The sequence below is a fragment of the Mauremys reevesii genome, linkage group 1 (genome assembly GCF_016161935.1).
Source record: "Mauremys reevesii isolate NIE-2019 linkage group 1, ASM1616193v1, whole genome shotgun sequence".
Classification (NCBI taxonomy): Eukaryota; Metazoa; Chordata; order Testudines; family Geoemydidae; genus Mauremys; species Mauremys reevesii.
In genome coordinates, this window is record NC_052623.1 from 48077326 (window position 1) to 48093585 (window position 16260).

Below are 16260 nucleotides of genomic sequence, written 5' to 3' on the forward strand. Positions count from 1 at the left end.
CTTATTGGCCTGTATCTGGCAAATTGGTTGAAACTAGAACAGAATTATCAGTTGCATAGATGAACACAGTATGTTGTGAAGGAGTCAGTATGCCTTTTGTAAAGGGAGATGATGCCTGGGCAATCTATTAAAGATTTTTGAGGGTGTCAGCAAATATGTGGACAAGGGTGATGCACTGGATATATTTACTAGAACTTTCAGGCATCTTTTAACAAGGTCCCTCACAAAATGCTCTTAAGTAAAGTAAGCGGTCATGGGATCAGAGGGAAGATTGTCTGATGGATCAGTAAGTGGTTAAAAGACAGGAAACAAAGGGTAGGAATAAATTATCAATTTTCAAATTGGAGAGAGATTAATAGCAGAGTAGTCCCCCCAGGATCTGTACTGAGACAGATGCTGTTCAATATATTCATAAATTATTTGAAAAAAAGAGGTAAACAATGAGGCGGCAAAATTTGCAGATGATACAAAATTACTCAAGATAATTAAGTTCAAAGCAGACTGTGAAGACTTGCAAAGGGATTTCACAAAACTGGGTGATGGAGCAACAAAATGGCTAATGAAATTCAGTGTGGATAAATGCAAAGTAATGTTCATTGCGGGGAAAATCGCAACTCCACATACGAAATGATAGGTTCTAAATTAGTTATTTCCACTCAAGAAAGATATGTTGGAGTCATGCTGGATAGTTCTCTGAAAACATCTGCTCAATGTGCAGCAGCAGTCAAAAAAGCAAACAATGTTAGGAACCATTAGGAAAGGGACAGATAATAAGACAGAAAATATCATAATGCCACTATATAAATCCACAGTACACCCATAGCAGTTCTGGTTGCCTCATCTCAAAAAAGATAGTTTAGAATTGGAAAAAGTACAGAGAAAGGCAACAAAAATGATTAGGGATATGGAACTGCTTAGGGATATGGAACTGCTTCCATATGAGAGATTAAAAAGACTGGGACTGTTCATCTTGGAAAAGAGATGATCATGGGGGGGGAGATATGATAAAGTCTATAAAATTGTGAAAGGTGTGGAGAAAGTGAATAGCGATGTGTTAGTTACCCCTTCACATAACACAAGAACAACCTGGGGTCATCCAATGAAATTAATAGGCGACAGTTTTAAAACAAAAGGAAAATACTTCTTCACACATTGCAGTCAGCCTGGGAAACTTGTTGCCATAGGATGTTTAAAGGCCAAAAGTATAACTATGTTCAAAAAAGAATTATATACTTTCCTGTAGGATATGTCCATCAATGACTAGTAGCCAAGATGGTCAGGGACTCAACCCCATACTCTGGGTGTCCTTAAGCCTCTAAGTGCCAGAAGTGGGGACTGGATGGCGGGATGGATCACTCAGTAATTGTCCTGGCTTGTTCATTCCCTCTGGAGCATCTGGTATTGGCCACTGTTTGAAGACTGGATACTGCGCTAGATGCACCAGTGGTCTGATGCAGTATGGGTGTTCTTATGAAATCAGTCTACATGTGATTTGTACTCTAAAATGAAAATGATGCTAGTCCTATGTCTTGTAATAAAGTACTTTCTTCAAATATAAAATAATAGTGGTTTCTAAAAGTTCAGTGGTATGTTCCCATAGAAGAATACAGTGAATACAATTTTTTTCTTCTGCTTCCACAGGGGATGTGTTTTCAGATGTTGATTAGTCAAAACAGCTAAGAATAATCAAGTCCAGAACTAGATAACGAGAAATTCTTATTACTACAGTTATTAGAAGGTACTACGGTCAAATCACAGAAGTGTGTATCCTGTGATAATAATACTCTGGGAAGTCCGTCAGGAAGGATTTAGTGGAAAAGTTAAAAATAAATAAATAAATTGTAAACTATTGGCTATGCTCTTCTAAAAATAGACAATTGGGTAATCTGTTCTCCTGTTTCTTCTTTTTAGGTGTGCTATTTCCTCCCATTCCCCTAATCTTCTCTATTGAAATCTAGGAACAAATGTAAAATTATTTTAGATGAAGTGGAAATTAAAGTTTACTTGTGATAGTATAGTACAGCATTTCCTAAACTTTTGAAAACTGAATCCCCTTTCAGGAAAGTGAAACCAATTGTTCCCTCTTCAGCATTGCTATGTGTTGTGTTAAAGTCCTGTCCATCTTAATATGTGTGTCTTTGGCAACCCCAGTCTCTGACATTCCAAGTTTTGAAAATATCTCATTTAGCAGGTTTACACATCCATGCCTGAAGGTTTAACATTAAACACTGCGTGCCAAAAACACATCCAAGGAAAGAGCCCTCTGTGAAGAAGTAGTAGCGTTCGATTTTTTTTTTCCTTCAGAATTCATCTTTCTTATAGAACTATAGCATGTAGTCCTTTGTTTTATTCACTTCATTTGCTTATTTAGGAACTGAAGAATGCAGAAATAGCATTAAGAACACAGAAAACTCCTCCTGGTCTTCAACATGAAAATTCAGCCCCAGCAGAGTAAGTTACTGTATCTAACAGAAACTTGTATTTACCATCAAAAATACATTACTGTCTGTCTTATAAATAGATTTGTACGTTGCAATGTGTAATCTATTACTCCTTTGATAGAGGCATCTGATAATATTTAAGTATACCTATAAAAACATTACACATTAAATTAAAACGGGTTGGCAACCTTTCAGAAGTGGTGTGACAAGTCTTCATTTATTCACTCTAAGTTTTTGCATGCCAGTAATACATTTTAACATTGTTAGAAGATCTCTTTCTATAAGTCTATAATATATAACTAAACTATTGTTGTATGTAAAGTGAATAAGGTTTTTAAAATGTTTAAGAAACTTCATTTAAAATTAAATTAAAATTCAGAGCCCTCCGGACCAGTGGCCAGGACCCGGGCAGCGTGAGTGCCACTGAAAATCAGCTTGCGTGCTGCTTTCGGCACCCATGCCATAGGTTGCCTACCCCTGAATTAAAATCACAAATTGACCCAGCATCAGAGGATTCAAACATGGCATCCTATCCCCTACATTGGCCAGCAGTGGAGAGGAAACCATCTTTATTTAGTACTCTGTCTCCCTTTAAAATGTGAACTGTATACACTTCTGTTTTATGCTAATATGTTTTTTTGTTCTATGCCTTATTGCATGTACTGCATGTTTTACTGAACAAAAGTAACAGTAAAAATCAATCTTAACAGATTCATACATCACCTTCAGCCAGAGGCAACACACGTTTTCTAGCATTGGAAGAAGAGTAATATAAAATATGCTTACTGGAATACTGACCACTGCTTAAAATTATATTGATAAATCCTGCAATTGGTGTAGACCTAAATAGTAAAAATGAAGTTGCAAAGGAGGGAAATTCAACCAGTGTGATCTGATTCTTCTATTCTAGCTACTTCAGGATCTTGGTTGAACAGTTTGAAGTACAGCTGCAGCACTACAGACAGCAAATTGAAGAACTGGAAAATCATCTTGCCACTCAAGCAAACAATTCACATATAACTCCACAAGGTAAAAAGTTCAACTTTAATGTTTTTACAGAAATTCTTAAATATTGTGTGTGTAGGAAATGCATATTAGTTACTTTATTCTTTAACTATCAGGGTTCTTTAGTTAACTTTCAGAAATTATTGTTCATATGGATGTTGAAGTCACCCAATACAGTAAGTTTTAGGAACTTAAGCACCAGCTCAGACAACTTTGACAGGAAGCCTGGGGCCTGAATTCCTGCTTTAATTCTATCTTGGGACTAGCACCAGGTGGATAAACTGAAAGCATTTCAGTTTTGTTTAGGAAGAGACCTGCATCTGAAATATTGTGCATAAACACAGCTATCCTACTTATTTGACCTTTTTGGCTTACTGAGAAGAGTGCCCCTGTGGACAGAGCTAGATTAACATTGGTCCAGTGGTTGTATCTAGTCATGTTTTGGAACTACACACAGAATTGAGGGCCTCCTCTGTGGCTACATCATGGATGGTTAACTTTTTAGTGAACTTTGAATATTCAGAGTCATGAAATTTTGGGTTTTAAATAAGCATTCACAAACACAAGAAAATTTGGGTCATTTTGATGCATCTTTTATTAGTATTGACAAGACATACTGGCCCAATAAAGCTAAAATTTGGGCAGATGAAATTCAAGTAAGAGGACAAATAGGCAAAATTTTGTGAATATCATTCCCAAATATAATTTTGTCCATTGTTCACTTGTTAATAAGTCCAGACTCCTCTTTAAATAGAAAATATTACTTTACTCCCACATAGCTCCTTTTGTTTGTTTTACAGGAAATATAGTGCTTTTTATTTTTTTCTTCATAGGTTTGCAGCAAGTTACATCATAGAGCTGGTTGTTTTACCCTTGTTGCAGTATAAATACTAAATTAATTAATTTGTCTCACTATTGCAGTAAGATTATGAATTTATTGATATACATGTTTTACAGATTTGTCTATGGCTATGCAGAAAATTTATCAAACATTTGTAGCTCTAGCTGCACAACTTCAATCAATACATGAGAATGTAAAGGTAGGTTATACTTCAAGAATAATATTTTCATATGTATTTCATAACCAAAAACACTGCAGGCCATTATTCATGTCAACATTTCTGTAACACTTCTCCTTTCTGTTTTTTAAACAGAGTTGATTTAAACTATTCATTTAAGCTTTTTAAAGTGATGCTGCAAATAAAAAGTTCATTCTCTAATGTGAGAGCTGGAACATATCTGGTTCAAGGAGTGAGATAGGCTGCCTTAAACTATTTGTTATAAAAGTGGCAGGAGCGGTGACTGCTGTATTTAAGGTTACATAATATTTTCCATTTATTCCACTGTCTTTTCAATTGCTTGTAACTTTCTGAAATTTTGGGGGTGGACATTTTCTATACTTGCTGTTTGCCCAATGAGTGTGTGTTTGGGTTTTTTTTGACAATTCAAGCACAAATGAGTTAATCATTTGAATATGAGCAGAATCGGGGAAGATACAACTTTCCAGTTATAAAGTAATTTTGCAAAATAGCCCTTGAGTGTTGTGTTGAAAACAGCATTCTGGGTTCATTGCTGGTTGAGATTCAGTGGCTTCTTTAGTACAGCCTCTGCACACCAAAAAAGAAAAAAAAGTATGCAATATGGCCGATTCTCATTCGTACCCACAAAAAGATTTTTTTAGATCAGTAGAGAAGACTGTAGTAAGACAATTCTCACATTGTGTAAATTCCTCAAATTTCACATATCCTTGTTGCGATTGGGGCTATATCTGTACAACTTATGAATTCTCTATGAAATTTTGAACTCGTGTGCCAGGCTGTACATTTCATTTTGAGTGTGCAGCCTTTTACCTACTCTGTGGTCTGTTTGCCTGCATGTTGGGTTGAGATTCCAGAGGCCGGTGGTAAAAGCATAACAAAATAGTCGTTCTGCTGAAGTGCTCTTCATTGAAATGTAATTGCTCAATAGGCTAGCTTCTCATACCCAGGGGAACTCCTGTGTCAAGGGAGATGATGCCATGGCAATGAAATCAGGTGGCAAGGGTTTGTGCTCATGTGGGGAAGCTGGCAGGGATGTCACATGATAAAGGAGGGGATAAAAGATTTAAAAGGGCAGAAGCTGGTCTGATCAGGAGCCATTTTTCTCTAGTCCATGAGGGAGAGACCAGCAGCTTAATTGCTGATCACTAGAGCCCCGCAAATCTGCGGATATCTGCTTTGTATCGACAGATGCAGATACCTGCAGACCATTTTTTCAGATCACAGTGTGGTTGTGGATACAAATTTTGTATCCACACAGGGCTCTGCAGCCAGGGCTGCCCGGGGGGGGGGCAAGTGGGCCAATTTGCTCTGGGCTCCGCAGGGGCCCCCATGAGAACGGCTAAGGCTCCTGCCTCAGCCCGACCCCGCCTCCGCCCCTCTCCCTGAACAGCACTGCAGCATGGCTCCGGCAGGGCCTGAGCTCCTCCCTGCTCAGAGCTGCGTGGTAAGGGGGCGGGGCTGCGAGCTCCATGCTGAGCGGCTCCTCCCCTTACCACGCAGCTTTGAGCGGGAAGGGGCTCAGGCCCCGCCGGAGCCATGCTGCGCTGATGTTCAGGGATGCTCCTGAATGTGACGCGCTGAGGCGCCGGATGAGCAGGGAGCTGGGGGTAAGAGGCTGGGGATGGAGATGGGGGGTTGGATAAGAGGCAGGGAGTCCCAGGGACAGGGCGGGGACAGAGGTTGGGGAGGGGCGGACAGGGAACGGGGACAGGGTTAGATCGTGGGTATTCCGGGGGTCTTTCAGGACTCAGCCGGGCAGTCAGGGAGCAGGGGTGAGGTCCCGGGGTGGTGGTGGTTGGGGAGGGTCTCTGGGGAAGGTGAGGGGACAAGGAGCAGGATGGGTCTGGGGATTCTGAGCGGGGTGGGCAGTTGGGGGACAGGAAGTCCCAGGGACAGTCAGGGCACAGGGAGGGGACAGAGGTTGGGGGGACGGTCAGCGGACAGGGAAAGGGGGGGTTGGATTGTGGGTGTTCCGGGGGCCTGTCAGGACTCAGCCGGGCAGTCAGGGAGCAGGGGTGGGGTCCCGGGGTGGTGGTGGGGGGTGGAGTCGCTGGGGGAGGTGAGGGGACAAGGAGCAGGATGGGTTGGGGATTCTGAGGGGGGGCGGGCAGTTGGGGGACAGGAAGTGGGTGGGGGTCGGATAGGGGGCAGGGCCAGGCTGTTTAGGAGGCACAGCCTTCCCTACCCTAAAGCTCATTCAGCAGTTTGAGGCTTGCAGAAGAGCCAAGCTGTTAGCTTTTCCATTAGGGCTACCATCCCTTTCACTTCTCAAATGCCAAATTATAGTCTATATTTAATTTCAGTGCCATAGGGAGATTCATGTCAGGGGAGGGTAACTTCATTTAAAATTAGCCACTGGGGGAGGGATCACATGAGAAGAGCAACATTCTACAGCACCTACCTCCTTTCCAACCCTACCAAGGGAGAACCCCCCCCCCCCCCGCATTCCCTGAGGCTTCAGAAGGGTTAATTCAGTGGTTCTCAAACTTTTGTCCTGGTGACCCCTTTCACATAGCAAACCTCTGAGTGCGACCCCCCCACCCCACCCTTATATAAAAAAGTTTTTAATTTATATTTAACACTATTATAAATGCTGGAGGCAAAGCGGGGTTTGAGGTGGAGGCTGACAGCTCGCGACTCCCAGTAATAACCTCGTGACCCCCTGAGGGGTCCCGATCCCCATTTTGAGAACCCCTGGGTTAATTTAATGTTAGCACCCTGTGTCCATTCACATGCATGTGCTATTTTGAGCATTTCAGTTTTCACAACATAGGCTCACCCCAGATTCTGGAACAAGCTCAAATGCTCAGTTCGTGGAGTATGTACATAAGCTATACTAAAGACAAACTGACAGTAACCGTCTCCAGTTTGTGAGGGACCCCATGGAGCCAGTCTCTAGGGGTACGTCTACACTACTGGATTATTCCGAATTTACATAAACCGGTTTTGCAAAACAGATTGTATAAAATCGAGTGCGCGCGGCCACACTAAACACATTAAATCGGTGGTGTGCATCCATGGTCTGAGGCTAGCGTCGATTTCTGGAGCGTTGCACTGTGGGTAGCTATCCCGTAGCTATCCCATAGTTCCCGCAGCCTCCCCCGCCCCTTGGCATTTCCGGGTTGAGATCCCAGTGCCTGATGGAGCAAAAATCATTGTCGCGGGTGGTTCTGGGTACAGCCTCACCCCTCCCTCCCTGAAAGCAGCAGACAACCGTTTCGCGCCTTTTTTGCTTGGTGAACTGTGCAGACGCCATAGCACAGCAAGCATGGACCCTGCTCAGCTCAATACCGCAATCATGAATGTTTTAAACACCTCGCGCACTCTCGTGCAGTCTATGGTGAACCAGGACCTTCAAACCGAGGCGAGGAGGCGGATACGGCAGCGCGGCGATGACAGTGATGAGGACGTAGACACAGAATTCTCTCAAACCGCGGGCCCCTGCGCTTTGGAGATCCTGATGGTAATGGGGCAGATTCTATCCATTGAACGCCGATTTTGGGCCCGGGAAACAAGCACTGACTGGTGGGACCGCATTGTGTTGCAGGTGTGGGACGATTCCCAGTGGCTGCGAAACTTTCGCATGCGTAAGGGCACTTTCATGGAACTTTGTGACTTGCTTGCCCCTGCCCTGAAACGCCATAATACCAAGATGAGAGCAGCCCTCACAGTAGAGAAGCGAGTGGCGATAGCCCTGTGAAAGCTTGCAACGCCAGACAGCTACCGGTCAGTCGGGAATCAATTTGGAGTTGGAAAATCTACTGTGGGGGCTGCTGTGATGCAAGTAGCCAGAGCAATCACTAAGCTGCTGCTACGAAAGGTTGTGACTCTGGGAAACGTGCAGGCCATAGTGGATGGCTTTGCTGCACTGGGATTCCCTAACTGTGGGGGGGCGATAGATGGAACCCATATCCCTATCTTGGCACCGCAGTGCCAGGGCACCCAGTACGTAAACCGGAAGGGGTACTTTTCAGTGGTGCTGCAAGCACTGGTAGATCACAAGGGACGTTTCACAAACATCTACGTGGGATGGCCAGGGAGGGTTCATGACGCTCGCGTCTTCAGAAGCACTACTCTGTTTAAACGGCTGCAGCAAGGGATTTACTTCCCACACCAGAAAATAACAGTTGGGGATGTTGAAATGCCTGTCGTTATCCTGGGGGACCCAGCCTACCCCTTGATGCCATGGCTCATGAAGCCATACACAGGCAGCCTGGACAGTGGTCAGGACCTGTTCAATTACAGGCTGAGCAAGTGCAGAATGGTGGTGGAATGTGCATTTGGCCATTTAAAGGCGCGCTGGCGGACATTACTGACTCGCTCAGACCTCAGCCAAACCAATGTCCCCTATGTTATTGCTGCTTGCTGTATTCTCCACAATCTCTGTGAGAGTAAGGGGGAGACCTTTATGGCGGGGTGGGAGGCTGAGGCAAATCACCTGGCCGCTGATTACGCACAGCCAGACACCAGGGAGATTAGAAGAGCACACCAGGAAGCGGTGCGCATCAGAGAAGCTTTGAAAACGAGCTTCATCAATGGCCAGGGTACAGTGTGACTGCTGTGTTTGTTGATGAACACCCAACCCCCTTGATTGACTCAGTCCCTGTAAGCAACTCCCCCTCCCCCTTCGAGTACAGCTTACTTATGCAAATAAAGTCACTCTCATTTAAAAAGCATGAATTCTTTATTAATTCATTATAAAAAGAGGGAGAGAAGTAAGGATGTGGTTTGGGAAGAGGATAGGAGGAATGGAGAAGGCCATTAAAAAAAATTCACAGTAACGACAGCCTTCTGGTTGGGCTGTCCACGGGGGTGGAGTGGGCGGGTGCACGGAGCCTCCCCCCACGCGTTCTTACACGTCTGGGTGAGGAGGATGTGGAACATGGTGAGGGTTGAGGGTGGTTATACAGGGGCTGCAGCGGCACTCTGTGATCCTGCTGCCGTTCCTGAAGCTCCACCAGACTCCGGAGCATGTCAGTTTGATCACGCAGCAGCCCCAGAGTGAGTGCTTGCAGCTCTGGAGTTACAGATCTCACAGACACAGGTCCAGGCATCAGAATTCAGCTTGCATGCAGCCATGGTAAGCCACTGTCTTTCGGCTTCTGTAGTGATTTACCCCTCCCCCCCAACGCATGGCTAATACCACGCTAGCTCCCTCCTAATCAACAACCTTCCCACCCCCCCACCCACTGCGTGGCTGGTAGCTTGGGGAAGATCGCCGGTGACCAAACACAGAAAAGATCATCGGCATTTCACTCCTCCCCTCCCCCCGCTTCGCTACGTGCAGGAAAAGGTTTTTTTTTAAGTTGCTGCAGTCCACGAACCCAGTAGAAAAATGGCCACCCCCCTTACTTAAATTCCTGATTTTTAACCAGGTTATCCTGAACGATATCACTTTGCTGAGGATAACAGAACAAGATAAAGAGCGGATGCTTCTTGAATGCCAGCAGTCACCGGGACCATACGCTGCTATGCTTTGCCACGCAATGATACCTGATTACTTGCTACATGCATGGCGTGGTAAAGTGTCCTACCATGGTGGGCGGAACAAGGCTGCCTTGCCCAGAAACCTTCTGCAAAGGCTTCTGGAGTACCTACAGGAGCGCTTCATCGAGATGTCCCTGGAGGATTTCCTCTCAATCCCCGGACATGTTAACAAACTTTTCTAAGTAACTATACTGTCTGCGAATGCATCCCAAGTCCTCAGGGCAAATCAATCATTAAAAAAGGCTTGCTTAAAAAACAATGTTTGCTATTTGCAAATGTACACTCACCAGAGGTCCCTTCCATGGCGTCATTGTCTGGGATAGTTGCTTGTGAGGGCTGGGAGGAGGGTAATTCCGTCAGGGTGATAAAAAGCTCCTGGCTGCTGGGGCTCACGGAGTGCTGTGTGCTCTCTGCTAGGTCTTCCTCCTCTTCTTCATCTTCATCTTCCCCGTGTGCATAATCCTCAGCCATGGCAGAGATTACAACCCCCACCTCGGAATCCACGAGCAGGGGTGGGGTACTTGTGGCGCAGCCCCCTAAAATTGCAGCAGCTCAGCATAGAAGCGGCATGTTTTTCGACCTGCCCCGGACCTTCCGTTTGCTTCTTTGGTTTTCTGGTAGGCTTGTCTGAGCTCCTTAACTTTCACTCTGCACTGCACTGAGTCCCTGCTGTGGCCTTTATCCATCATAGCCTTAGAAATTCTTTCAAATACTTTTTCATTTCGTCTTTTGGAACGCAGTTCTGTTAGCACTGAATCCTCTCCCCATATAGCGATCAGATCCAGTACCTCCCGTGCAGTCCATGCTGGGGCTCTTTTTCGATTCTCAGGAGACTGCATTGTTACCTGTGCTGATGAGCTGTCCGTGGTCACCTGTGCTGATGAGCTCTCCACGCTGGGGAAGCAGGAAATGAATTTCAAAAGTTCGCGGGGCTTTTCCTGTCTACCTGGCCAGTGCATCCGAGTTCAGAATGCTGTCCAGAGCGGTCACTGGTGCACTGTGGGATACCGCCCGGAGGCCAATACCATCGATTTGCGGCCACACTAACCCTATTCCGATATGTTAATCCCGATATTAGCGCTACTCCTCTCGTCGGGGAGGAGTACAGAAACCGATTTAAAGAGCCATTAAAATCGATATAAGGTGCCTCCTAGTGTGGACGGTTGTGGCGTTAAATCGGTTTTACGCTCCTAAAACCGATTTAAACGCCTAGTGTAGACCAGGCTTAGGAAACAGATAAATGCATGGAAGTTAAGTCATTAATGGCTATTAGCCAGGATGGGTAAGGAATGGTGTCCCTAGCCTCTGTCTGTCAGAGGGTGGAGATGGATGGCCGGAGAGAGATCACTTGATCATTACCTGTTAGGTTCACTCCCTCTGGAGCACTTGGCATTGGCCATTGTTGGTAGACAGGATACTGGGCTGGATGGACCTTCGGTTTGACCCCGTATGGCTGTTCTTATGTTCTAAGCTAAATGAACCCAAAGTTATGGAGACAGATATGAGTCAAGGAAGCCAGCAGAGTATCAGAAACCTGGAAAAATCTCTGACTGGATGGTCTCAGGCGTTTGGTCACAAGCTGAGGTGGTTCAAAAGTTTTGGATTTTTTTTTTTAAGCAGAATTTTTTTTATTGTTTCTTTAAACAATCAATCACAGCAAGCAGCAGATATTTGGCCACACACTTCTGAAACCCCAAACCATATTCAGGTTTTGGCGGACTAATTTCAGCTTTTCAATTAAAAAAACCACCACAAATTTTGAAGGAAAGCAGACATTGTCTGTGATATATTTTTTTTCCTGCTTTTTAAAAACCCCTAGTTTTCGATCCAAAAAAAGTTTTGATGGAAAATATTTGTCCAACCCTTTTAATGAGCTTTAGTGCCTTTTAGCACTAGCTGATGCTGAGAGCCAGTGAGACCTTGTAAAATAGTTTTCTCAAAACTAGGTTTGTGCCAAGATGCGGAAGGTTTATTTTTCCCAGGGCTGCCCGGGGTGGGGGGGAAAGTAAGGCAATTTGCCCCGGGCCCCGCAGGGGCTCCCATGAGAATATAGTATTGCATTTTATTTTTATTTTTTTTAATGGAAGGGGTCCCTGAAATTGCTTTGCTCCAGGACTCCTGAATCCTCTGAGCGGCCCTGTCTGCAGCACACGCTCACCCGAACAGAGCTGCTGTCACCCAGCCTGCAGGCTCTAGCTCAGTTCTCTGAATCACGCAACAGTGTGCTGGGCATTCTGGGAGTTGTTGTCCCCAGCTTGCTTGGAAGGAGGAGGTAAACTACAACTCCCTATTGGGAGTGAGCCAAGCACCATTTTGAGGGTGGGGTTGTTCTTTAAACAAGCAGGTGGCAATGGCTGCATGCATTAGAGGGTGCAGTTTAGGGGAGGGCGGCACTGCATAGAAGGACCCAGAATTGTAGCCTTACTGCCCAGAGCGGGGAAGGAGGTACGGCAGGGGCAGAATGGGCGACAAGGCAGGAGGTCTCTGGGGAGAAGTGGGACTGGGGGTGAGGGGCAGTTGGGGGGCTTGACACCACCCTGCATCACTGCTGCAAAGTGACCTGTGGAGCTGTTTAGAGTCCTGCAAATCTGTGGATATCTGATGTGGATACCCGCAGACCATTTTTGTGGATCACGGATACACCTTTTTGTATCCATGCAAGGCTTTATTGATTGCTTGAGCAGATGAAATGGGGTAGGGATGGGAGTGAATCCCAAGAGGACTGGGAAATGGGAGATGCTGTATTTCCTTCAGTACAGAAAGAAGGAAAAAATAAGTAAGAAGGATTAAAAAACAAAGAAAGCAAAGGGCAGCAATAAGGGTTCTGAAGTTCAGCATGTTTTCCCACTCAGTGATACTGAATGCCAAAATAAGATATTAAATAAGTTTTGTTACTACATAAAGATTATATTCTACTTGGGACCAAATCCTGCGCTGATGTAAATCAAGTGCAACTATATGGATTTATACCAGTTGAGGATTTGGCCTCGATCTTTGTGGAAAGTCTTTTAGTTGACATCTGTGATTAGCTCCAGATTGGTGGTAACGTAGTCATAAACAGAAAATTAATTCAATCCTCTCCAAATCATGAGTTTAACACCCCTAAACTAATATGAAAAATGTTTCTTTAATTATATTAAAATGTATTTAACTGTTAACTTGCACCATGACTAAACTATTTAATTCTTACCTCAGATGTACTGAACTAAAATGACTTCCCTCTCCTTCTCTTTCAGATGCTCAAAGACCAATACCTTGGCTACAGGAAAACCTTTCTGGGAGATGCTATGGATGTGTTTGAGGCAAGACGAGCAGAAGCTAAGAAATGGCAGAGTGCCCCACGTGTTATTACGGGACCAACCCCTTTCAGCAACATACCAAATGCAGCAGCCGTTGCCATGGCTGCCACACTTTCTCAGCAGCAACAGCCTGCTACAGGTCTGAATGCATTCAAGTTATAGATTACTAGTGTTACAATAGTCAATTTGTGTAAATTTTTATATAAGGTCTTCCTTTGTGTTAGCGTAAAAATAAAAAAAAATTGTAAGTTATCAATACATAGCTAATAAAAAATGCAGGGTAGACTTAGCAATAATTATATACCAGATAGATATTTAATCTTGTGAATTTATTTGTATTAGTGATATTTACTGTATTCCTCTAATTACCCCTTGGAATGTGAGTCTTCATTCTTAAATGACATCTCTGAATATGAGTAATATAGCATCTTTCCAAAATTGTATGATTGTATAGTAAATGATTTTCAAATTGGGGGGGAGGGAGGATTGAATCGAATCCAAATGCATATTACATTTTTCTTATGTAAAATGAATGATGCATTTTTTATATAGCACTTTGAAATTGTAAATTGAATCATGCTACAAAACAGAGGATAGTGGAGCTTAAGTATGTAGAGTAGAGGGAAAGAATGCTTGGCCCATTGTTTCTTGTTTTTCTAATTTCTTTGGAAAGATGGTACTGAAACAGTTGCTAACAGGCCATTTGCTGTTGTGACTGAACAAGAATGAAAAAGTGTGTGTGAAACACATCAAGGGTGTGTGTTTTGGCCCAATGTACATGTGAGGTGAGGTGACTGGACAGGAAAGGAAGCCATTTAGGCTGTCTCAGTTGACATTGTCAAAATGCACTCCTAGTCATATTAACCAAAATTTTCAAAGCTGGGTGCCTGAAGATAGGCATCTTGATAGAAGTGGCCTGATTTTTTTTCAAAGGGACTGTGCATCTCACATTGTCATCCTTGAAAAATCCAACCATGTTAATGGCAGATGCACAGTCCTTTGAAAAAAACCATGCACTTCTGTTAAGGAGCCTGAACATAGATTTAGGAGCTGAACTTCAGACACCCAGTTTGCAAATTTGGGGTATACCTTTATTTTACCATTTGATTTCCTCCTGAAATGTTCTTTATCCTAGATGTGCTAATCACCTCACCATCTTTACCCCTTCTCTGCGCTCCACATTTGCTTTCTTTGCCCACAATGCCTTCAGTGCTGGCACCTGGCCAACCAAAGGAATATATGGATTTGCCGGAGAGTCATTCAAAAATCATCTGTAGGGATTGCTCTCAAGTAATGAGGCACTCCCTCCCTTATCTATGTAGGTAGAAAGCTCTATATACTTCTAGCCCTGGCCCCTATGAAGAGTGAGGAACCAGGTCCAATTACATGCAAACCAGAATACATAGATCACAACAAAAGGGAAATAATGATAAATATAGATTATATCTAAATCTCGACTGTAATCCACTAAGAGTGTTTCTACTGGTGGCTATAACTAAAAATTGTGGAATTATTCTCTAGATGTATTGACATATACAGTAAACTTTTTTAAAGCATGTAACAATCTGAAATGACTTCCAGTTCTCTCATGTTTTTTTATATAGAGGGATGTGTGGATTGTGTAGCCCTAATAGTTACCAAAAACTGCACCTCTCCACTCACCTTTTTCTCGTCTTTTAAGATCCTTTCATTAGTCATTATAGGATTGATTGTCACACTACTTAAGATGTCCTAATCATGTGTCCTCATTACCTCTGGTGAGGGGTTTGAAGTTCCTTTCTTGGCTCCAGAGACAAAAGAACTACCAGTTGAGCTATCACATCAGTAAAGTAATGTCATTGTTGGAACTTTTTCAGTATGAATGTCCTTTCAGCAGTATGGGTGAGAGAATTGAAAAGTTGAGCTATTCCAACCTCCATAGGACAAGGCAGTTTATATCTTGAGGTACCCTCAATAACTTTTTTGCAGTTAGTAATAAAGTCTCTGCTCATATTTTGTTGGGTATCTCAGAAGTGCCAACAAGTATGCCAACTATAGATGTGATCATGGTCTCTGATGCAGATGAACTCAGGCAATCAACCTTTATCATGTATGCCACCAAAAAAGAATAGGTGGCAGTGACATTAGGTTACCACTAATGGAGTCAGACTATTACCAAATGCACTCATTTAGTCTCTCCATAAAACACACTATAGAGGACTTGGCTGTAAGCAACTGAGGTGAATAGATGTTTGGACCACTGTCTGTTTAGCAGAGGAAAAGATGCCATTTGGCTTTCTACTGCAATAAAGATCCAATCTTGCAAAGACTTAAAGCATTCGCTTAAATATTTGCAAGATCAGGGCCCAAAAGAGCAGGAATCTAAGGGATGAGAGAAGGGCAGGACAAGTGTTTGACTGTATGTGTGTGAGAGAGAGATACCTAATCTACTGTTCTTCCCCACGATCTCTTCACAGACTTTTCTAAAACAAGAAAATTAATCTGGGCTTTTAAAGTTTGGCTAAAAAAAAAAAAAGTAACACACAGTACTCTAAATGTCAAGAGTAAGGACTTTTGTTCTTGTGTCTGAAAATATATTTGATGTTTACATGGTATAAGGCTATTCCTTAAAATTAATTTAGATTTAGCAAGCTACTCATCTTTCTCTGAAGGAAGGCAGAGACCGTAATTTATTTTTAGTTCACATTTGGAAGTCAAGGGTTTAGCGCTAATAAAACTATGCTTTAGCCATGTCTGCACTAAACTTTTCTCTTAATTTCACAGTTACTCTTAGTGCAGCATTACTGTTGGTGGAATGCTGGTTGTGCTAGTTAGATCAGCAGCAAGCGCTTTTACTACCCTCTCATTTAGACCTGCAATGAGCAGTCTTTAACAACATGGTAGTTAAAATGCCAGGGGGCAGTCTACTCTTAGTGCTACTGGTGGCAGTAGAAATTGTGAGAAACACTAAGGGAAAATAAAAAGCCTAGTGTCATTACAGCCTTACAT

At 43.4% G+C, this 16260-nt stretch overlaps 1 protein-coding gene across 4 annotated transcripts in view; it reads left to right on the forward strand.

The window, feature by feature from the left end:
• NUP58 (nucleoporin 58) overlaps positions 1 to 16260 on the forward strand; it is a 61342-nt gene that overhangs the window by 21587 nt on the left and 23495 nt on the right. For all 4 annotated transcript variants that reach the window (XM_039531644.1, XM_039531645.1, XM_039531634.1 and 1 more), the window contains exons 10-13: positions 2372 to 2451; positions 3352 to 3470; positions 4404 to 4486; positions 13210 to 13411. In XM_039531644.1, coding sequence (XP_039387578.1) covers positions 2372 to 2451; positions 3352 to 3470; positions 4404 to 4486; positions 13210 to 13411 — 484 coding nt within the window. The remainder of the gene's footprint in view (positions 1 to 2371; positions 2452 to 3351; positions 3471 to 4403; positions 4487 to 13209; positions 13412 to 16260) is intronic.